At 30.3% G+C, this 27,704-nt stretch overlaps 2 protein-coding genes across 2 annotated transcripts in view; one reads left to right on the top strand and one right to left on the bottom strand.

The window, feature by feature from the left end:
• LOC142319358 (solute carrier family 35 member E2A-like) overlaps positions 1 to 27,704 on the top strand; it is a 134,912-nt gene that overhangs the window by 29,748 nt on the left and 77,460 nt on the right. The gene's annotated exons all lie outside the window — the stretch shown is intronic.
• On the bottom strand, positions 20,185 to 26,705 carry LOC142320286 (uncharacterized). Its single transcript, XM_075357986.1, has 3 exons — positions 26,549 to 26,705; positions 25,358 to 25,502; positions 20,185 to 20,438 (listed from the first exon to the last, which is right to left on the bottom strand). Exons 1-3 carry the CDS (start codon positions 26,658 to 26,660, stop codon positions 20,330 to 20,332), a joined length of 366 nt encoding a protein of 121 aa, XP_075214101.1. The 5' UTR covers positions 26,661 to 26,705; the 3' UTR covers positions 20,185 to 20,329.

A 27,704-nucleotide genomic window follows, 5' to 3' on the forward strand; every position in this document is an offset into this window, starting at 1 on the left:
TTTTTAATAATGACAGAAATACAATAAATTATATGAAAAATTATTATTTAATAGTTGGCAATAAAAGAACAATATTCGCTATGCTATATCAACAATACTGATAGCGATACAATGCAATTCGTTATATACTAATCAATAATGTGCTATATTATGTTAGTGTTTCAATTATTCTGAAAGGTATATTAAATAAATCGTGTACAGTGAACTGTGCTATCGTTAGCGAAGGTTTTCTGTGAATCATAGTTTCAACGTGATCGGTTTGCCATTGAAATGATATCGTACTTATTTACAATAGAGGAATACGCTGATATGGCATCCATTTTGGGTGTATGTAATGGTAATGCTATAACTACTGCACTAGAAAGTGAATTACCTTTTCCGAATCGCAGGATTCCAGATCCTAAAACAATTAGCACGACTTTTCGCAATCATCAGGAAACAGAATCAATACCTAGCTATTCGTACCAGCTAGGAACGTTTGTCCAATACGGCGTTGTTATTAAAGAAATTATTATTGATGCAGTTCAGCGCCATCCAGGCGTCAGTACACGACATCTTTCTAAGCGGAACGAATTTTCGCATTAAATGGTTCGGATGACACTTAAACAAAACAAGTTTTATTCATATTATCAACAGCGAATTCAATATCTACACCCAGCAGACTGTCCGCTTCGCTTTTAGTTCTACAACTGGTGGAATACAAATCGGCAACTTTGCAAATATGTTCTGTTTACCGGTGAGGAAAATTTCACTCGAGAAGGTGTAAACATTTTACGCAATGAGCATACCTGAACTCATCCTCATGAAACGGTGGAAGGCAATTTCCAACACCGATTTAGCTTCAATGTATGGTGCAGCCTTCCTCACAATCAGCTGTTTGCACCGTCTATAATACATAGCCGCTTAAATACTGAATGGACTTTCACTTTCTTCAAAAAGAATTGCCGCCGTTGCTTGAAGATGACCTCCTAGCGCTAAGACAAAAAGTATACTTCAAGCCCCACTTCTCTTGTACCGTTTACACTCACTTAAATCATTATTTCCCTAAGAAATGGATCGGTCATGGAGGTTCACATTCCTGGCCAACAAGATCGCCTGATCTAATAGATTTTTGCGTCTGGGGATGGATGAAAATATTATATATAAACCAAAAATACATTCTCGTGAGGAATTCATTGTCCACATTATGACTGCAGCTGAGTAATTTAAGGACAGCCCTGAAGAACTAAAAAGAGCAAAAAAAGCAAAAAAGCAGTGCAGAAGCCTGCCAAGAAACGTTCTGAAAGTGGGGGGACAGTTTTGAACATTTATTATAAACTAAAACACATGAATAACATTCATAAACTTGTACATATAATGCATTTAGGTCTAGTGTGTTTCTAACTGAGGCCTTCGTAGATGCCGTTCGCGTCCAGGACACAAAATATACGTCTGACGAATTTAATAATCTTTTTAAGGTCATATTTTGAGCTGGCAGAAGGGACAGCAGCGATGTTCACTACATTATCGAGTATTACAAGGAGTTAAGTAGGACCTTTATAGAGAAAGGTCGTGTTTTTGTAGAGTAAAAGATTAAGTTAAGGTGAGTCACAGTTTTCGTTGTTTTGGGTTGGGGTACGTGGTCAAATCTTGTAAAGAAAAAGAGCTCTGCTCGTTTTGTGGAAAAGATTGCCACCATGCCAAAGTTTGTTCAACGGGGAGTGAAGGGGGTGTTGCCCGTATGCCCTAACCGTTCCCGGTTGGGAAACCACCAACCGTGACTGTAGATTGGATGAATGTCCTGCGTACAAGAGTGTACGGGACATTCTATGTCGCCGGATAGATATATAACAGTGATTTTTTTAATTTATTTTATGTTTTTGTGCTTAAGCTTTGTTTATGTTTATGTTTATATTGTTTATTTTATATTTACTTTTTGCTAGTGCTAAAAACGAACAAATACTAAGTTGTTCGTTTTTGTGTTTCAACTCGTGACTGAGCATCGGCTCCGCAAACACTGCAGACCGTCCGTGGTGCTAGCCCATCAGCCCGTGAGGCCGATTCCATTGTCGCCTCGCTTGTCAGTACCGCCTTCTGCCCAGCAACCTTACTGACCAACTGTTACATCTCTACCTGGATGCATTTTATCTCCCTTGTTTTGGTGGTTAGTTTGTGTATTTGTTTTCAGTTTACTTTTGTTTTGGTTTACATTTAGGTTATGTATATGTTTATAGTTGGGGTTTTTTTTAGTTATTTTAAGTAATCTTCAAGTTTGGTAATTTCTTTTGTTTATGTTCATGTTGAATCTGTTTCTGTAAGTGTTTTTGTTCTGGTTGTGTATATGTTTATAGTTTTTGTTTTTTCTTTGTTTTGTCTGGATTAGTTTTGCGTTTGTTTTAGTGTTCTTCAAGTTTTGTATTTTCTTTATGTTTCTGTTTTGGTTGATTCTCGTTTGGTTTTCACGTTAAATTCACCTTTATATCGTTTTCGGGAAGGTATGGACTAGGCAGCTCAATCGGTATAGTCTTGCTTAAGACCACTCGAAGACAGGTTAATTAGTATACCGATGGAAATGTCATTCGTGGCATTTGCATCGGTGGCATCCTGACTGAGGCACTTTAGACTAAAATATGTCAGTTGCTGAAGTATTGAAGATGATTTCCGGTAAAGCCTCTAAGGGCTAGGTACAGAGGGGGTGGAGTAGCGACCGTAACCGCCATGGAGGGGTCTTCCCTTCTGGTTCAGGATGGTTCTAAATAATATTCGAATTTTTCTAATTTTTCTTTGTTTTATTCAACTCATCTTACACCATTTTGTTCAGAATTAAATTTTCTACAAGTTTTTTTTTAAAGATTTTATGTGTTTATTACCCATTTAACAATGTTATTGTACGTCAAACATGAAAAACACGTTTTTGTTTTCCAAATTACTGCTTTTCACTCCGTATGGGTTTTTTAACCCCATACGAATAATTGTTTTATTTCTTTTGTACCTAATAAACATTCTTTTTTGAAAGCAAAACATAAAACGCTAATTAGTGAAAATAACTTTAAAAGAAATACAAAATTTATAAAACAATATTTTAGCTGTATATATTAAATTATTTACACTGGTAAAACGAAATAATTACTTAAAAAAACTACTGCACATAATGTTTTAAGACCTATTTTATTCGATATTTCATGTCAAAAACCATAAGACATCACTAATTCTGTTCCTTCATTAACGTCCTAAAAATTTCAGTACGGCCTTATTTCACCGGGGTAGCTGAAATTCGAGTGAAATTTTTCACTAGCCGTAGCTCACAAACAAAGCATTTTAGGTCACATATTTATATGAATTTTTTCCATTATTTTCACAAGTGAAATAGGTTATGAAAATCCCGGTAGTACTTCGTGATACGCCTTATAGAGTGTCCACGAAGAAACAGAGAAACTTTCAGGACATGTTCCACAGGTGAAAATAATGAAAAATAATAAAATACGATACACAGCTAAAATATTGTTTTATACATTTTGCACTTCTTTATAATTATTTTCAGTAATTAGAATTTTTTTGTTTTCAAAAAGAATGTTTTTTAGGTACAGAATGAATAATACGATTTTCTGTCTCTTTTTTCTGTTTTACATTTTATTCACTGCATTTATATTAATTTTCTCAGAATTAAATTCTGTGCAAGTTTTGTTACTAATACTTTCGCATTTACTTGTCATTTAAAAAATTATTTTACTACAAATCCAAAAAAAAAAGAAAAAAAAAGTTTTTCGATACTAAATTTTGTGTTTTACGTCAAATATTTTTAAAACTGGAGTTACATTTCTGGGAACTATTTTATCCTATTTTCCAGCTCAAATTACATAAGAGACCACCAATTTTACTCCTTAATTTTGGTTCCAAATATTACAGTAGTGCTTCCTTTTTTAGAAGAGCTGAAATCCAGGAGAAATTTTTCGCTAGCTGTAAAACAAAAACAAAGCGTTTCCAAACCTATTTTTGTATGAACTTTTTTCATTATTTTCACCAGTAGAATATGTCCCGAAAATTTCTCCGTTTCTTCATGGAATACTCTGAATACTCATATAAAACTACAGAAAAATTAAATTTTATATTCACCAACCTACAATTTTTTAATCCTACCGTAATTTCTTAAATCCCATTTAAAATTTCAGTTGTTACATGATTTTCAAGTAAAATCTGATTATAAAACTTATGGTGAAACCTCTTTTCCTACACTTTTTTCTGTTTTAGATTTATTATCAACCAAGTTTTGTACGATTTATTGCACTATTTTTTTTTTTTTTTTTCTTTGGCAATATAATGGTATGAAAAGATGGAAAATTGCTATAGAATTTTTTTTTCTTCAGTCACATTTTTATTACTCTTAATGTCGTTACTTACCAGGTATTACTATCGTAAAAGAACTTAAAGATTATTAAGTCTATTCAACATTTTACTTAATAACTTAGCAGCAATGTGAATGAACAATTATTAATATTTTAAATTATTATAAAATTGAATGACGTATGCTATAGGCTAGTTAATATATATTTCAAAACAGAGTAAAAAAAGTTAAGTTCACCCTTCAGTATGCTGAATGGCTTTATCTCTATGCTATGTAATAAAATATATTTTAGATGCTCATCTTTCTATAGTCAACTTTTCAGTATCTTCCTTGACCAGCCTGAAAGCGTGTTTATCTCAAGTCTATCCGTTTTGAATTCGTTGCATCTTATAGAGTTATACAAAAGTTGCTTCGACAGTTGTCTTTTTTCTAATCAGCAACGGTTTTGGGGTTTGGTTTGTAAAACAAGTGTTAGGTATTCCCAAAAGAATTATCTATTAGAATTAGATATCAAGAATCAAGAGAATCACTCTATTTTTATTTTTTAGAATCACGATCTATTTCGATGTTAAAAAGTAACACTGAAATTAATATTTAACATCTGCATTTTTATTTTACTTTTATTCGTATGTTTTTGTCTATCTCGAATAAGTTGTAGAAGTCCATTCACAGTATTTCGTTTTAATTATATTAAAAGAAGCATCATTAATAATAATAATATTACAAAACAAATGCAATTGTGTATAGTTTTGTTTGAGTTATTTAATACAATAATGAATGTTTTAGGTAGATTTCATAAGAAAGCTACCTATTGTAATGGGTACCATGATTCGACTTGCGGAAAACTTCGATATATCTTCACGTTTCACATCCCCCAGACCCAAAAACCAACGTCAGCTCAAAAGTTTATATATACATATATATTTCACTTCCTTATGAACACGATAACTGCCGTAATTTTGCGCCAATCACTTTCATATTATTCGTTAAAAATAACTCGTCAGAAAATCTCGATTGAGTTCGTAACGGCCAAAATCGGACTATGGGAATTGAAATGGGGAGCCTTTTTCGAAAAACAAAATATCGCTATAACTTTTTCATTAAGTAAAATATCGAATTCGTTTAAAGTTCCTACTGTTTTTTTGATAAGGGCCTAAAACTTATGTAAGTAAAGTTTTTTGATATCACCAACCACTGGCCCAGGGGGTTGGAAAAATTGAGTTTTAAAGACAAAAAAGAATCATACCTCTCTTAATAGTCACAGTATCGAATCGGTTTGAAGTTGTTGTTAGTCCTCCAAACATTATCTAGAATTTTTGCCTGAAACAATTTTTGATATGACCAACCCTTACAACAAGGGATAATCAAAGTTTTGCTGGAATTGTAAGAAGATGAGCTTGTCGTATGCTAAACATGTGAAACTTTTTTTCACATGCAACCATTGTCGTATTGATTAAATTTGATTTTTTTCTTAATTTTAAGATGTAAATTTTTTATCGCCTCTTTAGCACCGGCGAAATCTTCTTTTTCAACTTTTTTTTTTTTAATTTAATTATATTGATTTATTAATAATTATTAACCTCTGATTGTAAAAAAAGTTTTACAATAAATAATTAAATAATAACAATAGAAAAAATATGAAAAAAAAAATCAGAAGTTATTAGTAAAATTGAATTTTATGTAATTTTTATTTAAAAAAAAAAAGAAGGAAATAAAGTCGGATTCGAACCGATGTATCTTCCCGTTTAAGAGTAAAATATTTCATTAATTAAACTTTCATTTGGCTATAACTCTGGAACCAATCAAAATAAGTACCACTTATGCTATATCGTTGAAAAGCTCTCAGTAAGGGCTTATTACTGCAGTTAAGAAAAAGTCCAAAATCCAGATCTTTTTGGATTATTGGCTTTTTGAGACACTTTTGGTTCAGTCGATTGCAATCAAAAAGGGCGGTGCACAACTAGATGTTACAACAGTGTTAAATCCAAAATTTCAACATCCTACTACTAATCGTTTTTGAGTTATGCGAGACACATACGTAAGTACGTACAGACGTCACGCCGAAACTAGTCAAAATGAATTCAGGGATGGTCAAAATGAATATTTCCGTTAAAATCTGGAACCGAAATTTTTCGCGATCACAGTATTTCCTTTACTTCGTACAAGAAAGTAAAAAACTATAAAAGCAATCTAATTTTCAGGTTAGTTCATAAAAGTTTAAAAACAAAAGAATAAATTTTAAGTTGAAATTCTTTTACACTATGCTATGAAGAAATACGCCATTATTATAAATATAATGTAATTATAAATTATCAAATTTTATTCCTTATCAATTTACCTACATTAACAATAAAAAGTTTATTTATCAGTGTATTTAACATGTAATAATTAATATTCTCTGTCTTTATTCAAGCTCTAAAAAGATTAGTCTAAAGGAAACCACATTTATTGGCAGGAAATGATAGAAATAAATAGAAAAATAAGAAGAAATTTTAATAATTCACATATAAAAAAGAACAAAGAAAATTATTATCATTCTTTACTTATAAAAAGAGTATGTTTTATCTTGGTGCAGTATTTGATAAATTTTATTTCAGTACATTAGTATTTTTATCACAATATATATTAAAATGAAATTTACAACACTCTTTTTACTAGGACTGGTAACCTTATTCACTGTATTTTCGACGACATCAGGATATTACACCAGCCAAATTACTGATGAGGAGGAACTGCTTAATGATGGTAAATAGTATATTATTTACATTATTTCTTCGTACCGACATTTCCTAATTGAAAAATAATAGAAAACTAATTAAAAGATAAACTAATACAATAGATGTGTCCAAAAAATGAAGTCTGTAGTACCACATTAAAAGTGAAATATATTTATTCAACCACATTAGAAAATATAAACTGGCAAAGTATTGTATGACTTTCCCGGCTACGCCGATCAAGTCATGCAATACCTTGTACAGATTTTTCATTGTAAAACCTTTCCGGCGAAGCTGAAAGTCTTTGCAATTCACTCATTATTCTTATTTTTATTTTCGTAATAAACTTTTAAATATAAGTAACAAAAACAATTTTCGAATTTTTAAAACTTTATGTGCCCGTATCAATGGGTGTTTTTTACTGATTACAATGTTTCAATGATCACCACAATATGATTCAAGCATTAAAATTTTCAATTATCAAACAATAAAGGTTTAATCCTGGGAGCTTCTTAACTCTGTGAAAAAATTTAATAAAGAAGTGATGCTTAACAAAAAGATAATAAATTTTAAAAAAGAACTATTAAAAAATAATGAAAAAGTAAAATAAAACTTTCCTGATAATAATGACAAAAGATTGCTTCTTATTTTGGGTGCGGGCTATATCATAGGAAACAAAACTACTTAAACTTTTATTGCCCTTAAAGTGAAGAAGAAAAATTTTTTTAAAGAATTTTATATGAAAATTAAAAGAGTTATGCAAAAAAAACCGATTATTATACTTTTTAGAGGTGAAGAATAAATCTAAATTAAAATTTCTAAAAATATTTATATGCTTAACAAATTTTCTTAAATAGAGTTTTCTCTAAATCTTACACCCAGTCCAATGAAAGCCAAAACAATAAAACAAAACTTAAAAATTGTTCGTGTTTAATTTTGTAAAACTATAAACTTTTCGATAGCCTACGTATCTGACGAATAACATAACAAAACTTTTTTTTTTTAATATTAAAAATTTAAAACATAGATAATTCGTTTTATTTTTAGGATATAATATGATGCCTGTTTTCAATTATCATTATTCATAGGTTATTAGATAATTTATTCGTGCCTACTGACTTCCTAAATTAACATAAAACGGATAAATAAAAAGTATTAAAAACGCTTGGAAAGACTAAGCAATATCTTATCATTTTCATTAAAAAAAATAAATAAAAATCCTAATTAATAAATCGAAAAAGGAAATAAATATGTTTATATTATATTAAAAATAAAAAATCTAAGTATTTTATATTTTTTCAAGTTTCTTTACTTTTAAAGAATCAATTTATTCATCAAATTATTTACAAATTAGATTTCCCAAACTTTTGTTTTTTTTGGGGGGGTTCCCCCAAAAAAATTAATAGTGATAAACTATTTTTTTTGAAAGACTAATTTTTTCGTTTTTTTTTCTTTTACTTAAGTGCAACTCAATGGACGGTTTTCGATTTTATTAAAAATCAAAAATTTCTAGGTAAAAAAGCTAGATTTGTTGTTTTACATTAGCAAATTCGTCTAAAATTTTTATATAAAATTGTTCGATAGTGCATATTTTTTTAAAACTTATAAATATTTTATGCCATTAAAATATTTGTTTAAAAACAAAAAAAAATATATTCTTGTATAATATAACATTATGATGACAAATTTTATTTTGATTTGGTATTTTGTAATTTATCAAATTTTAATTAAAGGAACGACATTTAAATATTTACATTATGAGTAGAAAACGTAAATAATGATCTTTCGAAGGTTCCCGATCCTTTCGTTACCGTAATAATATTATTCCACTTTATCCCTAAGAAAAGAACGTAGAACCATATCGTATTAAAAATATACCTAGAAAAGAAGTAGGCTTTCCCACGTGAAGATAAATAGAAATCTCAAAATAACTTGAATTAGCCGAAAGCTTGCGCGGTCTTATCTCACAGCAGTTTCTGCTTAATATTTCTCCCTCGGCCAATGCGTTTACTTCATTAAAATTATTATGCAAGTATAATTACAAAGATATATTTTACGTTTGATTGCAAATAAAATTTCCTCACCTTTCTTTAAAAAAAATATTTTTTTAAGAAGATTAAAAACAAATTAATTAAATTTTCTGGACCAATAAATGTTAAATATTTTTATGATACAAAAAATATGAAATTTTATATAATATTTAGAAGGTTTTCATCCAAAGGAATTTCCAAAAGAAACTGTAGGCTATAACGTTTTTCTTGACATATTTCCGCAAAATGAGTATTCCTCAATTTCAAACACGTTTAAAAAAATCATGATTTTAAAAGAAAGCTCCTAAAAATTGAGTGTTTATAAACGCTAACACAAGCATAATAAAAAAATGTATTCCATTGCTAACATCATTAAAACCACCACATGTAATTTTTTTAAATGCTTGATTTTTGCAATTGTTAAAATAAAATTTGCCGGTGTAGTGCATTTTACTCTACAAAAAAGCTCTAATTATGTTAGAGCTGTATGTACGTACATATGAATTATTTATTTATTAAACTGCATTAGTGTGTATAAATGTACTTATTAATACGTATTTTCATATGTTATATATATATATATATATATATATATATATATATATATATATTTGTTTATTTACTTTATTACACATTTATTTATAAATGTAATGATAGAGCGTTAAGATTAGAGTGGAAACCAAACGTTCACTCTGCGGCAGCAGTTTCGTTACGGCGGAAACCTCCTCTAACTAACCTCCTTTCCCCTATCTAGGAAAGATAACAAGCTACCACAATTACGAAACGGAAAGTTTTATCAAGTATCATTACAGTTAATCATTTTGACGTATGACAAGGGAACCTTACTTAAAATTTCATAAAAATCGGAAAATGCATTTAATCTCACGCTCACGCTCAGTCAAACTAGCTTCACTTGGTCAATAATCACATTTGATTTATATATCAAAAATCAGCAAACTAGGGGTGTACATTTTCGTAAAAATATTTTTTTTTAAACGATTGATCCTTTTTATAATTTTCGACTATGATTTTGAAATTTGACCATTGAAAGACAAAATCAAAAATAAATTAAAGGAAATTAAATGATAAGCTTTCAATTATTTTTACTTTTTTTGTAAGCTTTCAATTTCTTAAGAAAAAACAAAAAAAGGGCCTTCTTTAAAATTAACAAAATATGATTAAAGACATTCTAACTTCTGTTAAATTTGATAAAAACTAAATTAATGTTAATTTCATAAATTTTATTTTAAAAGTCTCTTGACTTTTTTTTTATAGGACTTTTTTTCTTTAATTCTTTACTAAAACCTTATTTTTATCTCCTACTACTTGTATTCAACCCCGACTTTCAGATAAGTAGGATTATAGATTCTACAGTCTTCAAAATTCTTAAAAAATATAATTCCACAAGTTCATGAAATCAGATAAATTTCACCGCACTTATTAGAAATATTCTGAAAAATATAGTTACCGAATGAAAGAAAATTAAACTATTAAAACGCAATGTGAACATAGAGATAGCACCACCCTCACCTTAAAACATAGATTTCGCCAGTCAAATAATTTATCTTTCATTTAATAATTATCAATCTTACAACATAACTTCTTCAAGTCATGATCCACCTGCACGGTTGAAATGAAGAAGATTACTATTCTCATATCTTCACAATTTTTAGAAAAAAGAAACATTTCATTAAATTTCTTCTGTTATTTCTGAAGACCAAATAAATTATTGATATATTTCTTCAGGAGGATTTTTTTCTGAAAAGTTTATTTCAACTCAAACAATTAATCTTATTAGTATATTATATCTTAATTTAACAATTTATTCTTTGAATTCTTTGTTTTTTAATCTATTAATAAGAGTATATCTTTAAATAAGAATTATTCTTATTCTCTGATTGCGTTTTATGTTGTTGATTTGAGAATAAATAATGCAGGTTAAAACTTTTATTTCTGTATATAAACAGAGTGGTCCAAAAGTCGCAGTACAGCCTATTATTTCAGAAGTTGTAAAGAAAATGAAATATTTGGATACACCAACGTAAATTAGGTATGAGGGCCCATCTTTGGGGCATAACACAACAATGACCGCCATTCTGAATCGCCGTCTATTTATTTAAATGGGAAGGGGTTCATGTGACGTATCAAAAGAGATTGAAATTTTACCATGAATTTATTTCTGCAATCAGATTTCACATAACTGTTACGATGCAAAATTGACACTGGAGGACTACATGATGTGTTCAATATGTCGACCGTTTCGTTGAAGCATAACTCTATCCGCTTAATCCAGTCAGCAGACACTCGCAGAAACACTTCTGGTGCGATTTCCGTGCAGCACAGCGTAATTCTTTGTTGTAGATGGTGAACAAAATGAATCTTCTCTGCGTAAACAAATTGCTTCAAATGTCCCCACAAATAAAAGACAACTGGACATCGAAAGAAAAGGCAACTGAACGTCGAGCCACTGACAAACATTTAGCCCAAAGTGTGGCAGGGCACCATCTTGTTGAAAAATCGAAGGGAATGTTCCATCTTTATTTAAAAGGGAAGGAAAGACAGTGTCTCTCAGCATGTCCAATATCGCTCGGAATTAAGGGTTCCATCGATGAAGACTGGTCCAACCACACGGGTACTCCATATTCCAAACCACACCATAGTTTTAACATTCTAAAACATTGGATGGGTCAATCCAGTACAGATTTTCATAACACCAATATCGGTGATTCTGCCGCTTCACCTCGCCACTGACGTAGAAAATTGCTTCGTCACTAAATAAAATACTCTGTGGGAATATAGGGTTGTTTGATATTAACGTGGTGCCCACATAAAGAACTCGACACGTCTGTCTTGGTCACCTCGAAAGTTTTTGCACCATTTGCATCTTAAATGGGTGCCATTTGTTCCTATGAAGAATACGCAAGATGGAGGAATGACTAACACCAATTTCACTTACAAGATGTCGAGTGCTGCATTGTGGGCTCCTCGCAAAGGCAGCGAAGACCATCGTCGAGGTTGACTCATCAGTGGAATATTTGGGGTGACCACTACGTCCCCTGTCGGACACACTTCCAATTTCCTTGAATTTGGATATGAGACATGCAACATGTTAGGCAATATCGGTGGTCTCTCTGGGTGGCGCCTGTTGGAATCTGCTGCAGCGATTCGACTGCTTCGTTCACCAGACAACAGGATCACCTCAATTCGCTCTTCCTTTGTCAATGTAATCATATCTCAGCTGCAAAAGAGTAAGATTTTCAAAGTTTTGGATGTCAATAACTCCTACACCGTAACAGTTAAGTAAAATCTGATTGCAGAAATGAATTTCGGGTAAAATTTCAATCTGTTTTGATACGTGACATTTAAATAAATGTGCCCTTCCCATTTAAATAAATGGACGGCGATTCAAAATGGCGGTCATTTTTGTGTTATGCCCTAAAGATTGGCCTTCATACCTAATTTACGTTGGTGTATCCAAATGATTCATTTTGTTTACAACTTCTGATTTTTTATGTATTAATTTGATTAATAGGCTGTAATGCGACTTTCGGACCACTCTGTAGATCAGAATAGACATCCTATTGATCCTAATTTCATTGCATCGCCCAATTCTACCTGAAAGAAGAGGGTTCGAACCCTCTTTTTATGGCACGGCAGAATAAGAGAAACGAAAGTTTTTTATTGAATTTGGGACTTCGTGACAGTTAAATTCTATTGTGATAATCTATAATGGTTGTCAAACAGTACTTAGAGCCAGCGATCATAATACTAAATAACGGCTCCATAGTTACAACTTAGCCTAGCCTTGAACCAGGAGAAATCACACCCTAGTTGACTTATACCTAAATGTACTTATTCTATTAAATATTTTAATTGGCCAATAAGCTTGGAAATTATTTATTTATTTTTTAAGGATATTATAATGGATGTTCGACTTGGCGCTTAACTCGTTAGGGCGCAATTTGATTAATTTTATTTTACAATAAATACTAATTTTTTATTTACCACTTTTACAGTATTATTATAAATTTAAACAGCGGCGGCTCGCGTATAGGCACTGTGGAATTGCATAACCCCCTATTTCCACTTCATATTATCGATAACACTTAATACAATGAGTCCTTTTTTCTTTAATTCTTTCTTTATACTTGTACAACATATAATTCTTAAGCTTAATGTCAGTAGCCATCCCCCAGTTAATGAAAACTACATAAAATATTTTGTATGGAACTGTGTTTTGTATTCACAGTTCCAGTGGCATGGTGCTATTGCACACATAGAAAGCTGCACGCGAGGCTGCGAAGGAGATAGAGCACTGTCGCTTCCGCAGTGCCGTCTTTAGCGTGCTGGTGGAAGGTAGTTTATTTTTACTCCGCGTATGTATGGAACGTTCCTTGTTCCATACAAGGTGGAAGGAATCCAGCTTTTTCTAGTTTAGTCGGTGGAAGGAATATGAAAGTGATTTAGTTGTTTTTTAAGTTTTGATCAGAAGATGGCGGAAAGCAAGGGCTCTTTGATTGTCAAATGTGTCCAAAAACACGCTGGAAGGGCGAAAGAGAAGGTAATTAGTAAAAACGAATTATGTATTTGTGTCTGTCTACATAGAAATTTAAATTAAGACTAAAATGTTTTTAAGCGGACATCTTATTAAGTTATTATCTAATAATATTAAAAAAATATGATCTGTATTGGCATTTTATTATTTATTCGATTAAACCTAACATGGCTTTTAAGCATATATTCTTGAATGTGATAAAATGTATAATTAGATTATTATCCTGTTTCTAGCTATTCTATTTGATTCTTTTTGTTCGGTTCTTTTATTTTACAGAAAACATTAACTATGGCCTTGAAAAAGGCCCAGAAAATAATTTCCTGGAGCAGCATCTCCACCTATTAGCTACGAGCCGCCACTCAGGAATTTAAATAAAAATTCCTGAATTTAATTTTTTGGTTTAATTTGTAGTAGATATAAACATTTATATTTTTTTTAATCTTAAAATATATTTTCTTTTCTTAATATAGTAGGGTAGGCAATTTTTTTAATAAATAAATTTTTTTATTTCTTGTATCCTTTTTCTATCTCTTCAGATGAGCTTGCTCCCGATGAAATAATGAGAAACCAACGTTCTTTAGTCGGAGGTCGTGATTATAATGTGGATATACGTGACGAAAGATCGAGAAATCCTGATCTACTTTCCCCCTGGTTTATGGAGAAACCTATGGATAATTATTATAAAAAAAAATAATAATCAACTTTTTTCATATTAAGAATATTTTTATGTTTATTCTACTTTTTTTCTCTTTGAATTTAGATTAAACTGAATAGCAAATTTGTTTAATTTTGTTGTTTTATTTACTAATTTATTCTCAGTGTCAGATTGAATGTAGCTTCGTCTTTCATGATAAAGTTACTTGGTTTAAATTCCAATCAGATATTTTTCAAGTCCAACAAATTTTCATACTTTTTTCCATTTTCTAATCAAGAAAATCTGGCAGTAAAAATCTCATCAGATCGCAGTAGTCTTAGCCAAGAAAGTTTTGGGGTACAAAAATTATAAACTGGCCTGTATTGAGAGTACTTTAATTTAGTATGCGTAATTAAATAATGAAAATTTATTTTTTTTATATAGGAAATGAGAGAATGGAAGGTTAGTATAATGTAAAACTTCATCTATGTAACTTACTTATGCCGAATTTTGTTGAATAGGGGACTCCCAGTGACTGGAGTGAAGTAAGTATATTAATGGTCTGCCTACTCCTATTTCTTGCATTAAAAACTCTTATTTAACAGATTCATTCTCGACGTTGCTTTTTTATTTTGTAAATAAATTATTCATTATATGCTGTACACAGTTTTTCTACACCTTTTTTTCACTATATATAAGTCTTTCAGTTCTTTATAACTAATTGAATATCTCCTCTTTATGTATTAATTTTTTACATGATGAAAAGATGAAAATAAACTTCATTTTCCATCAAATATTTATAACGTTTTTTTAAGGTTCATATACATGGATAAAAGAAGTATTTAATCAACTGAAGTTAATAGAACTACTTTTTTATTGGATGTATAAAAGGATAATTTATAATAATTTGTTAAAACTGTAAAATCATTTAATTCCATTATTAATAATCTATTATTCGCATTCTTTCAAAGAAAATCTAGTTCTACAAAATGTTTATTAAAGTGAAACTATAGCGTAGATGATTTCACTTTCAAAAAAGGAAGTCACGGTCTTTTACAGTTATCAGTTCCTTTCCAGATAGAAATAATATCACAAACTTTTCTTTGTATACATATAAACAGTTTTTACTATAAGTTTTCAATGTGAGCACCATTCGTAGCACGGCACACATGCTGCCGATAGCATAGTTCATCTATTACTTTAATCAGCAAGTCTGGAGTAATTGATGTGACAGCTCCTTCAATGCTATTTCTCAAGTCGGGTAGATCAGCTGGTAACGGTATCACAAACACTTGATCCTTTATAACCCTAAAAGAAAAAAATCGCACGGGATCAGATCAGGAGAATGTAGAGGTTACGGTAAACAAACCTTTTCACCTGGTCCCTGGAAAAATATCCAGCGGTCCAGGAGAATTTCATTCAACCAATCACGTACAGCTTACGCCGTCGAGGAGGCGCACCATCTTGTTCCCAAATAAAGTTCTGTAGTTCGTATTGCGGTTGAGGAAATAGCCATATTTGCAGCATATCATTCCAGACACACTTGCTTCCGCGAAAAAGAACGGCCCGTAAACTTGCCGTCGGGATACGGCACAAAAAAAACATTTAGTTTTGTTTACAAATACAGCCAGTTTTTTTCAAATTGTTTACATCATCAGCGAATGTTACTGTTACTCGGAGGATCACAATAGAACTTCGAAAAAACGCAGATTGAATGGTAATTACAGATTCACACTTTGCGAACTGCAGAACACAGAACTTTTTTGTTGGGGGGGGGGGGTCGCCATATTTGCTACTAGCGCTTTCAAGCAGAAGGTACAGAAAATATTTATGAGTTTTAGCACACGTAAAACTGAGTTTCTTTTTCATTTCCTTTATAAATAATCAATGTACGTGAAACTTGAGAAATATTATGTAGCTTTAAAACCCTGATATATACCGTGTGTTATGTGTTTTATATATATATATAAAACTTAACAACCCCTTCCTTTCGGTGGTTAGGAAGGAATAATTTTCATTAATAAAAATTCGATAGAATATTATGAGGGGTGGCTGAAAAGTAATTCATAGTCGAACAAAACCATCTACGTCATTTTGTTCAAATTAAAAGGCTTAGTATTTTAGTAACGTATTTTGATAAAACTTATATTTATAGAGATATAACGGACTGAAAAATAAACATGGCCGCCACTTTGTAATTTGATATTTAAGTCCTGATTTTTTACTAATTTTAAAGCTTTATTACAAAGACGCTTACCAACTATTAATGTGATTCCTCTATCAGAACTTGAGATATAAATTTTTATTTAAGAATAACAAAATGGCGGACAGGGGAAGAGCGAAGGAGAAATTGCTATTTTTCCTAAGGATATTTTTTGTTTAACTTTACAAGTAGAATCCAAAAAAGTATAACCAGCCCACCATTTTAGAAACACTCTATACAGAATAACTTCTGCTTTGTTTATACAGTTCTACTTACCAACAATTTTAAAAGTATATGTACCAGTACTTTCGGAGCTGTTACTCCATCGTCAGGAATTTCCCAAAATACGTTAATTCAAATGTATAATTGTATTTAAATTAAAATTGTTACGTTCATAATAATCAGTCGTCAAGAAATAAAATTAAATTGTACGTCAATAAGACCGTAACGTCATGTTCATAAGATGTTTGCGACTATTATGAAATAAAGTTAATATTAGATGAAATATTACTAACCTATTAATAATTAATTATTATATAATTTGTTTATAAAGGATATCATATCGAATCTAACCTCTTCATCAGTTTATTATTATTCAGATATATATGAAATTATATAAATATATATGACATTTTATTTTTCCAAAATACTGGTTTTATAAAAATTATTATTGTATTCTAATATTTTATTATATTCATTAGGGTTACAAATGTCCAGTTTCTAAAATGTGTTTAGCGAAATTAGATTTTTCTTATTAACTGATTTTCTACATCTTCTTAATAAATTATTTTTAATATTACAATTAGTATGTTCTTTAATTCTAATTGCGAATGAATGATTTGTCATTGCAATATATTTTAAGTCACAATTTTTGCAATTAAGACAATACACTCCTTGTTTTTCTAAGTTATAGTTACTATACAATGCAATAAACTACAGGAAGGTTTACTGAGCGAAACAATCTTCTGTTCAGTTGAACATGAAACTGTATTTGCAAAACGTTTTCACCTTTTTTCACGGAAAAGTAATTAAAATACCCGTTACACCAAGAACAACCTCGTTGCTGAATCTAAAAATTTTAAAACCTTAAAATTAAAAATCATCTTTGTTTTTTAATATCTTATTTTTATAATATACATTTTTTTTCACTAATAAATATATAAGAGCGGTATAGTTCGTTTGTAAGTGTTTTATAGACTCCCCTTCTTTTGCTGACAATTAAAAAAAATTTTATTTTTTTCTCCTTTTGGATGTCTAATTTTTTCTAAAAAAAAAATAAAAAATAAAAATAAAGACGTTGGCTCTTGTATTAGGTAGATATTTAGTTAACTGCAAAATTATGCATGAATATTTTTGGAAAAATATTTAGAATTATTCGTTATGTTATCATGCTATTCAGTGATTTCAAAGATCTTCATAAGAATTTTATGAATACCGTAATAAAAAAATATTTGCTCCCATATCCTTTTTAATTTTTTTCTCTACAGGTAATCTTAATTTCACGTTTTATGAAATTACTGGCACTATATTTTTATGTAAAATGTTTTTTATGTAAAAATAGTAGAAATCAATAGAAAACTTAAGTAATGATAAAAGTTATTCATCTATTTTTTCCTTGTATGTTGGTATAACATTAAAGCATTTACAATGAAATGGTTAACCGTTTTATTGGTTTTTTTTTTTTACTGAAATTAAAGCATGTTATTTTGTTGTTAATATATTTAAATAAAATATATCAAAATTTAGTGAAACTTTAAAGTAACGTTGTAAAAGAAAATCCTTAGAATTTTATTAGCAACTGCTAACTATCCAGTTGGATAATTCAGTCTTTTTACATTCATTTATTTTTATTTTGGGGGCTGATATTTAGAGGTATACGAATATTTACGAATAGTTACTTTTTCTGATTACTTATTGAAAAAGGAAGTTCTATTTGCCTATCTAATTAAAATTGTTTAGGATTTTTTTTTTGTCTTCAGTCTTTGGTTTGATGCAGCTCTCCAAGATTCCCTATCTAGTACTAGCTGTTTCATTTCAGTATACCCTCTACATCCTACATCCCTAACAACTTGTTTTACACATTCCAAATGTTGCCTGCCTACACAATTTTTTCCTTCTACCTGTCCCTCCAATATTAAAGCGACTATTCCAGGATGCCTTAATATGTGGCCTAGAGTGGTCCAAATAGGGCAAAATTTTTGTCGATAAACGTGCACCCCCTGATTTAAAAGTACTCTCAAAAAAAAAATTTTTGACGCGTTGATGAACACTTTCCGTTTGAAAAAAGTCACCCCCACTCCACTTGAATTTTAAAGGGGATTTAACATGGGTTTTAGGTTATTTTCTAGTCGTGACGATATAGCGCTAGCATGTTTCATCACAAAACTTCAAAAATAACGTATATAAGGGTTTTTGGGGTCGGAGAACACGAATTTGAAGTAAAAAAACTCATTTTGGCTAGGTACGCTAGCTCTTTTTGATGAAGACATCTCAACTGAATTAAAACTGAAAATGGTTGAAAAACTAGCAATTTCGGGTGAAACTTACGAAAATTTATTATCTGCGACAGATGATGATTGTGATTATGATAACGAACCTGCTCACACGAAACGCTACGAAACTAAAAATGTTAACGAATTGTTAAACAAAGAAATCGACTTTTTTTGTCAACACGGAGTCCTTGAATTTTTTTAAACGATTCGAACTTGCGACTAGCTTTCTAGAAATTGATCCATGTATGTGGAGCGAAAACGAAGATTATTTGGCTGCTTTGAATTGTGTTAAAAATCTAAAGGTCGTCAATGACTGCTCAGAAAGAATGGTTAAGTTGGTGAAAGAATTTAGATGTAAATTCACTAAAGATGAAAGTCAATTGCAATATATACTACAAATTGTAAATGATCATAGCAAAAAACATCCAAATGTATATAATTACATTACATATGTAATGTAATATAATAATAGAAATAGAAATCATAAAATTTTAACAACATTATTTGAATAATTATATAGATGAATATAAAATTTTTTAAATAAAATGAGAGATTTTTTTTAATTGACAACGACTTAACAGTTTTAATGGGTCAAAACAATTTTTTCACTTCAAATTCGTGTTCTCCGACCCCAAAAACCCTTATATACGTTATTTTTGAAGTTTTGTGATGAAACATGCAAGCGCTATATCGTCACGACTTGAAAATAACCTAAAACCCATGTTAAATCCCCTTTAAAATTCAAGTGGAGTGGGGGATGACTTTTTTCGAACGGAAAGGGTTCATCAACGCGTCAAACATTTTGTTTTTGAGAATACTTTTAAATCAGGGGGTGCACGTTTTTCGACAAAAATTTTGCCCTATCTGGACCACTCTAATGTGGCCTATCAGTCTGTCTCTTCTTTTAGCTATATTTTTCTAAATGCTTCTTTCTTCATCAATATGGCGCAACACCTCTTCACATGTCACTTTATCCACCCACCTGATTTTTAACATTCCCTGTAGCACCACATTTCAAAAACTTCTAATTTTTTCTTCTCAGGAACTCCGATCGTCCAAGTTTCACTTCCATATAAAGCTACCCTCCAAACATATACTTTCAAAAATGTTTTCCTGACGTTTAAATTAATTTTTGGTGTAAACAAATTATATCTCTGATTGAAAGCTCGTTTCGCCTGTACTATATGTTCTGGATAAAAATATAAAAATGGTTTTATAATAATATATGATACATATTTTTATTTGGCAAATATTTATTTAATTTTTATACATTTCTCCATAAATAATCTATCTGTAATAAACTATTTCTGATAGAATGAATTACAAAATATAGAATTAAAACATGGATATGTATTTAGTATTAGTTATTACCAAAAATAATTATTTTGGGTGTGCTAAATGAACATAGTTACTTATTGGTTTGTGTTCTGCTGAGTTACCATATGGTAACAATGAAAAGATGCGTAACGGTTCATTTTCATCCAGAAAACTGCAACAAAACAAAAAATAACAAAGTATAATACAATACGAGTATACTATCATGAATATAACCTAATCACTTAAACTTGGTGACAAAATACTTTTAACTTTAATATTGTAACATGTATAATCTTATAATCTAACTGTCATTTTTATCAGTAACTCAAATTATTTATTTTAAGAAAGAATACAACTTTCCAACATTAAATATAAAAAAAAATTTAAAAACAGTTCAAATTTTTTTGTTTATTTTGCAGTAATGACAACAGTGAAGAACTGGTTCAAATTAAAAAAAAAAAAAAATTTCCTTGACCTTCCGTTTAGTTATCTAATATTACTTCATACTGTTTAAATAATTTTCTCATGCAATCTCCTTTGCAATCCATTATTTCTACACTTTATATGCATCAATAATTATGTAATGTCATGATTTTTTTTTTAATTTGGCCTGATACAAGCAATACTGTTTATTACTGTCTTCCTTAAGTAAATTGTATGCCTTATTATTTCTTAGATAATACGAACAAAATCATCCACAGTCACAAAAGGAACAAATCGAGATGTAGAAAGTGCCTTTTTCAAAAAAATCTTGATTTTCATTACCACTGTCGGTAATAATAATGTTTTTATTACATTGCATAGGATTGGACTTATTATCTGGTACACGACTATTCAATTTTAGATCAATAACCTGTTTAGGTACAATTTACTTTCCCGTCTAGCCCTATAGCAGAGCTATAGCTTTAGAAGGGAGAGTATTGTAATCGAATCCAATATGGGAATGTGCGGATTTCATCGGATCTTTACGTTTTGACATCTAAGGAACACAAAAACCCAAAAACCGGATATAAATTTTCCGGATGTTCGTATGTACGTGTGTATGTTCGGTGTCGCTCTCTAAATCACTTTATATCTCCAGAACTACTCGAGCGATTTTGACCAAACTAGGTCATATTACTTCTATATATGGGGTATTGATGCCATTAAATTTTCAACTTAAAAGGTCAAGGAGGTGAGGCTGTAGAACAAGGTTACCCTCAGAATCTCCAGATTTCGCCTAATTAAGGTTATATTTTCCTTAGACACATTTGTTAAAAATTAAAAATAAAAATATTTGCAAAAAAACATTTTTTACAAAATCACACCTCCATTCCAAAAAATGTTCTAAATTACTGCTATGTTGTGACGTCACAGGTGAGCGGTAGAATTAAATAAATGAATAATATTTAAAGTATAAAAAAAAGTATTTAAAGTAGCCGCTAGTGCTGCCACACCCCTAGAATGAAATACGGTATGTGCGTTCAATTTAATTAGAATAATTGGATTAAATAAACAAAAAATATTATATTAAAATAAAATTATAAATATTTTAAATTAAGTTGTATGTGTATGAGTGTGTAAGCCGTGTATCAGAAAAAAGTCGCGTGACAGGAAAGTCCTACAACTGTGTTGTCAGCTTTTTTTTCCATTGATCTTCCAACAACTCTTGATCATGTTTAATCTCCAATAAGATCTTCATTGTCTTTCTAACGAAGCACAGGTAAAAAAACTATGCACTCATTATTGAATTCACAAAAATAGATTCAGAGCGTACGCCAGACGAAACAGCATTTTTATCTTGTGAATTATTTTACTGCTTTCGTTTTTTTTCTTATTTTTTCAGATTGTCTCATGAAATGAGAAGAATCTTCAATACCAAAGCGTAATCAGTTTTTTCTTTATAACTTTGCAAATTGGTTCCACAGAATATCATTCGCTTTTCTGAATGAAACAAGTTTATTTTTAACAAATTTTCATAACACATTTTAAAATGGTACTGACTTTTCCATACATTAAGACACTTATGAAGCTTAAAATATCCTTATTTTTATTTAAAGATTTATTTTTTATTTTCATTCTGTACATTTTTATTTTTAATTATTTATAGTTTATTTACATATTTACCTCTAAGCCGAAATTCGTCACTACAAAAAACATCAAAAGATAAATCAGGTTTTGTCTAAGATAAGATTTCTAATTGATATTGTTTGACTTCATCCGCGTATCAGTATTTTTAATGATTTTTTTAACATGTTTCCTATTTAAATTTGATTAAACAATAAGCTACATTTATTTTCAGAAACTGAAGGCAGTTAATACGAAACATTTCTTATAAATGAAGAAATACAGAAATGTTTGTTGCTTGCCCTAAAAGGTTTTTTTTGGGTAGTATATATAAATCTCCACTAGGAGACATTAAAAATTAAAACTTATAATTTTTTTATTCGTTATTATTCCAATTAATTAAACGAATTATTCAATTCAAACTGCTGTAATTTTATTATCTAAAAGCTAATACAAAATTATTAATAAATTAATAATAATATTTCACAAAAAGAGAACAAGCAACTTGATAACGCCGATTATAACACATCAAACTCCGTTCTAGTTGCCCAGAGTACCCTGGCCAGTTCTGCTAACACTCGCAAAAAAAGACTGACCAGCATCCTTGTTACAAGCTAGCAGATAAATCCATAATTGATTTTACAGTTAGATTAATCCATCAAATAGTTTTCAAAGGTAAATTTTTAGATTCGGATTTTAAATCTATCTGCAACTCTTTTACATACCTTAATTTTGCCGTTTTATGGTAATTTAAAACAAGATTCTATCTTAATCAATGAGCCAGCGGAGGAAGATGATGATATAAAACAAACGAACAGTTTGTCCAACATGTTTCAAAACGTACGTGTTTTACAAGTAAATTAAACAAACTGTTCGACTCCAGTTCAGGTTCTCATTATGATTCACTTGTTTATTTGAAACCTAGCCGGCTGATTATCATATTTTATTAAAAACTATTATCCTTACGAATACATGTATACAGACAGAAGTGATATTGATTATAAAAACTTGTCATGTTCTAATAAGCAGGGGTTTTTATTACAATAAGGAAAAAGATTCATCGTATCAGAAAAACTGACTTACAAGTTGTTTCTACATGGGTTTGGATCAAAGTAATCATAATAGAAGGAAACGTTTTCTATTTTCATGCCACTACTTCCAACTGGAGTGTCATTCCAATCATCTGAAGAAATACCTAGTACATCTCAAAGCTAAAATCTTTGTAATCGTTTAATAGTGATTTAACAAAAACAGTGGAGATGATTGGACTACAAAATTAATATTCATTTTTATTTATCTACAGGAAAGGAAAAACTGAAAATTTTGCTAACATTATTACTAAAATTTGGCATCACTTCTGATTTCTTTAAAATTACATTCGATATTCTGCAAATTTATTCTTGGTCCGTTGTTGTTCATAATTTTCCTGAATGACTGAATTGCTAAAACGTCGACGTTAACAGTTCAATAGATACGGATAATGTTAAACTTTACTAACACATAAAATCTGGAAACTCACAATCGGCAGAATATAATTTTTTGGGGGGAGTGAAAAACGTGCTTTTGCGTTATCACCGTCCGACATAAGTTATCATAAACTACATTAAAAAAACAAAAAAAATTTACAATTAGTATCACAGTTAACATACCAAAATACTTACTTAAAACTAATATCACAGCCGGAATCTTAAAACACTTATATGCTTTATTTAAAAAATAATAGCAAACATAGAAAATATAAATTTTAAACAAAATAAATCTTAACCAAGTCCGAGAGAAATGTAAACGGTCTCTTCTCGGATAATAATAAAATTAAATACAGGTAACAGGTAAAACAATAAACTAAAAAACAAGTACATAGTCTACATAAAACAGTACCCAAATAAGAAGAAGAAAACAACATAATGTACAGATGATAAAAATAGAAACAACAAAAAGGAAATAAAATAAAAAGAAATGAACATAAAACAGAAAAATTAAAATAAATTTATAACTGATGATATATTCCTATGCAACGGAATAAATTAATAACTTTCATAAATTAATAACATCATAACCCAGAATACTCCGTATTGTGGTAGGCACTTAAACCTGCGATGTAAGGCCGTGTAACGTATACAGCCACAAGAATGTGGTGAACAGTTAAACGGCAGTTACACAGAGAACAAATAGGAATATCACCCGTCAACATAAGATGGTAGCGTATCAATCAAGTATGAACTATCCGCAGACGACAAAAACAACTTCATCTCTCCTGTTTGCTCTACTAGCCGAAAACCGAGGAAGTAACATGTTCTTCACAGGTCGTAGCTTGTTATCCATTGTTGCATTCCATTCGTTCTACCATTCTATTCGCAGAATAGAAAAAAGACAAACTCTTTTTCAAAGAGAAACTTTGAAAAAAGAATTTCAAAATTTCAATGGTCTAGGTGTAGGGCGGCAAATTGATCGATATTGATTGAAGTTGCTTCCATATGGTGGAAGTCGGAGTCATGCGGGTTATCGTTTCAACACATCTTGTCCGTCACCATTATTTCGAATTAACGAACATTCTTTGACATGCAGCTCTCGTAGTCGATTATTCGTATCTGTAGTCGATTAGATGTTCTGTTTTCGGCTGACGATTAAAATGGCGTAGAGTACGATGACGATTTTTCAACGTATTCGGACAGTCCTCATTCCACCATGGGACGAGAGGTCTGTTAGGATTCCCAGATATTTGTGGGATGTAGTCGTTCATAGCATATCTGTCAAGATAGCCAGATCTTCAAGAACAACATCACTAACTATAAACTGTGAACTTCTGAGCTCGAGAACTCCAGTTAGCACACACACACACACACACACACACACACACACATACATATATATATATATATATATATATATATATATATATATATATAATTAAAATAACAGGTTAAAAAAGGTATCTCATTAAAAGAAAAGTGCAGGTAGGGGTTTAATTACAAATCATGTTCTGTAATGCGACAAAAGATCGAAAGGTAGAAAACACTGAATATTAATATTAAATAAATTACCTACCTCAAATCACTATGATGTAAATGTGAATCGTGTGAAATAGAAATTACATTTTCAGCAGGAGGGGATATTTTCTTTGAATGAAATATTCCACCCAAAATAGAAGGGTTTGGCAAGTCTGGAAGTCCCACATCTGCGTGAAATATACCTATAAGGAAAAAAAATCAGAATTTAATTTTCAGATCACCTTGATGAAATGGTAACGATTTTACTGGAACTAAAGGGCAAAAGGTTATCCGAAACGATCTTCTGAGTTTGTATTCCACAGTCATTTTTTCACACGCTGCAAAATTTATTTCTTATAAAAAAAAAGTAAGGCGATTGTTAATTGATTCAGTCAGTCAGACAGTAATTGCGAGCATAAATAAACAAAATTATAATACAACGTCTATTGTAATTAATTGTTCCTGTAATCAATTAAGTATAATTTGTTGTTTGACAATGTCTGACAAGTGATGTGGAAATCGTGAAAATTGCATAAAATGTAACCTTTCCTCCAGTTACCTACAAAATTATTACTGCTGTTATGATTGTATTTCTATTTATTTACTTATTTCCTTACCCATGAGGGAAGGAAAAAAGGAAATTTTGAATTTATGTTTCCAACTACTGAAAGTTACATCAGCTATAGAAAATTTAATTCTGCGGTAAGGTAAGATCTTAAGGTGTTGTAAAATTTAATTAAAAACATCTGTGATGTGTCACTACTTACCTGTAAAACAGGGAAAATAATTATCTGTGACAGTTTGAAAACTACTTCTCTATAAAAAAGCTGAAAAGTCAGATAACCTGTACCGAATCTCACGGCTGGAGGTTAAACCATTACAAAAAGATATTGTTATATATAAAGCAAATTTCATCACTTTTCCTCATACAGTAATTACATTATTATTTTATTAAAATTGCTCTCCAAAGTTTAGTGGTGCTTGGGATTCAATTAAGGGACCAAGTATTAAGAGTGATCTGTTTAATACTAAACAAAATAAACTGAAGGAATGTAGTTTACAACCTAGATACAAATAATTAATAATATATATAAATTAAAATACAGGTATATTTATGGTAATATGCATCTCTAACTTTTAATACTTATCTCAGTATAAAGAACAGCCCTCTACTGAAGGATCTAATGAATTGCCGTCACTTTTAATATTAATAAATTTATAAAATTAAACTAAATATTTATGTTCTCACCATTTCCATCACCGCTGGAAAGATTTATGCTGCCCAGTTGGAACGCCGTAGTCACAAAGATGAGGCAGAAGAATTGAGCAAGAGCAAACAAAATAAGAGTTGCTTGTTTCATGGTTACCAGCAGCTGTTGTACACTGCATTAAATTACACATATACTATATCTTTTATATACAAAAAAGAAACCGAGCATCCTTACCAGTAATCGTAGCGTAGGGCTATCGGTTTTCTTTATCGCATTAAATATATATTTTTAATAGGTTCCTTGCAATGAAATTGATATGTGTTTAACCACACATAAACCACAAGTACTCCTTTTTGTACGCCCCTATTTATAAATATTTCCAATCTTGAAATATTTTATACAAAATAAAAAGCCTACTATAATTTACGTATGACTAGAGGGTATACTTTATTATGTAATCAATAACGGACTGAAACTGAAAAATATATATGTACTTTCATCAGTTGATGGGGAAAGCCATCTTTGTGTCATTTTTTGTTAAAATAGGGTCGTTTCTTTAAACTGCTTTAGCCCCTTTCTTTTGTGTTTGGAGACCTTCCAAGCCATTTTAAAGAATAAATTTAAAAAAATTTCAAATCTTCCAAAATTTATCGTTTTTTAGGAAAAATCTCATATATATTACATTAGATTTCAGATTACTGTGAAATAACAATGTTATTAGTAGACGCGTTTTTTCACAGTAATTATGTAACATATTAATGTAAACACTTTATACATTAGAGGTTTTTCAAAAAATTGCGTAATGTTTAACCTTTCTGTTTACAGTTTTACGCAAAAAGATTTCCTGAATTACAATTAAAGTTCACGTGTGGTAAAATGTCTTATGTGTATCCTTAAGCAGATTATAGAGGTAGTGGAAGGTGAGATAATTAACAAAGCGACTGTTCAAGTAAATCATAACAACAGAAGCATAAGTGATGGGTAAGATAATAATGAAGGTATTGATGTAAATCGGTGACAAAAATCCACAGTCAGTCCTCTAAAAGTGAAAGATGATCACATTCCTTAGCAAAATGTTGAAGAAAATTGGCAACCTGATAAACCTACTGACATTGATGAAAAACAGGGAAATATGTATATAAAAAGGTAACAAAAAAGGGGGTTATATTACTTTCCTGGCTTTGCCTTTGACAA

Source organism: Lycorma delicatula, chromosome 2 (assembly GCF_047948215.1).
Source record: "Lycorma delicatula isolate Av1 chromosome 2, ASM4794821v1, whole genome shotgun sequence".
Lineage (NCBI taxonomy): Eukaryota > Metazoa > Arthropoda > Insecta > Hemiptera > Fulgoridae > Lycorma > Lycorma delicatula.

Coding starts and splice junctions, on each gene's coding strand:
- LOC142320286 (XM_075357986.1), bottom strand. CDS start 26,660: ATGAAACAAGCAACTCTTATTTTGTTTGCTCTTGCTCAATTCTTCTGC. Junction 25,503..26,548: donor TTCCAGCGGTGATGGAAATG/GTGAGAACATAA, acceptor TTTTCCTTATAG/GTATATTTCACGCAGATGTG. Junction 20,439..25,357: donor TTACATCATAGTGATTTGAG/GTAGGTAATTTA, acceptor GTTTTGTTGCAG/TTTTCTGGATGAAAATGAAC.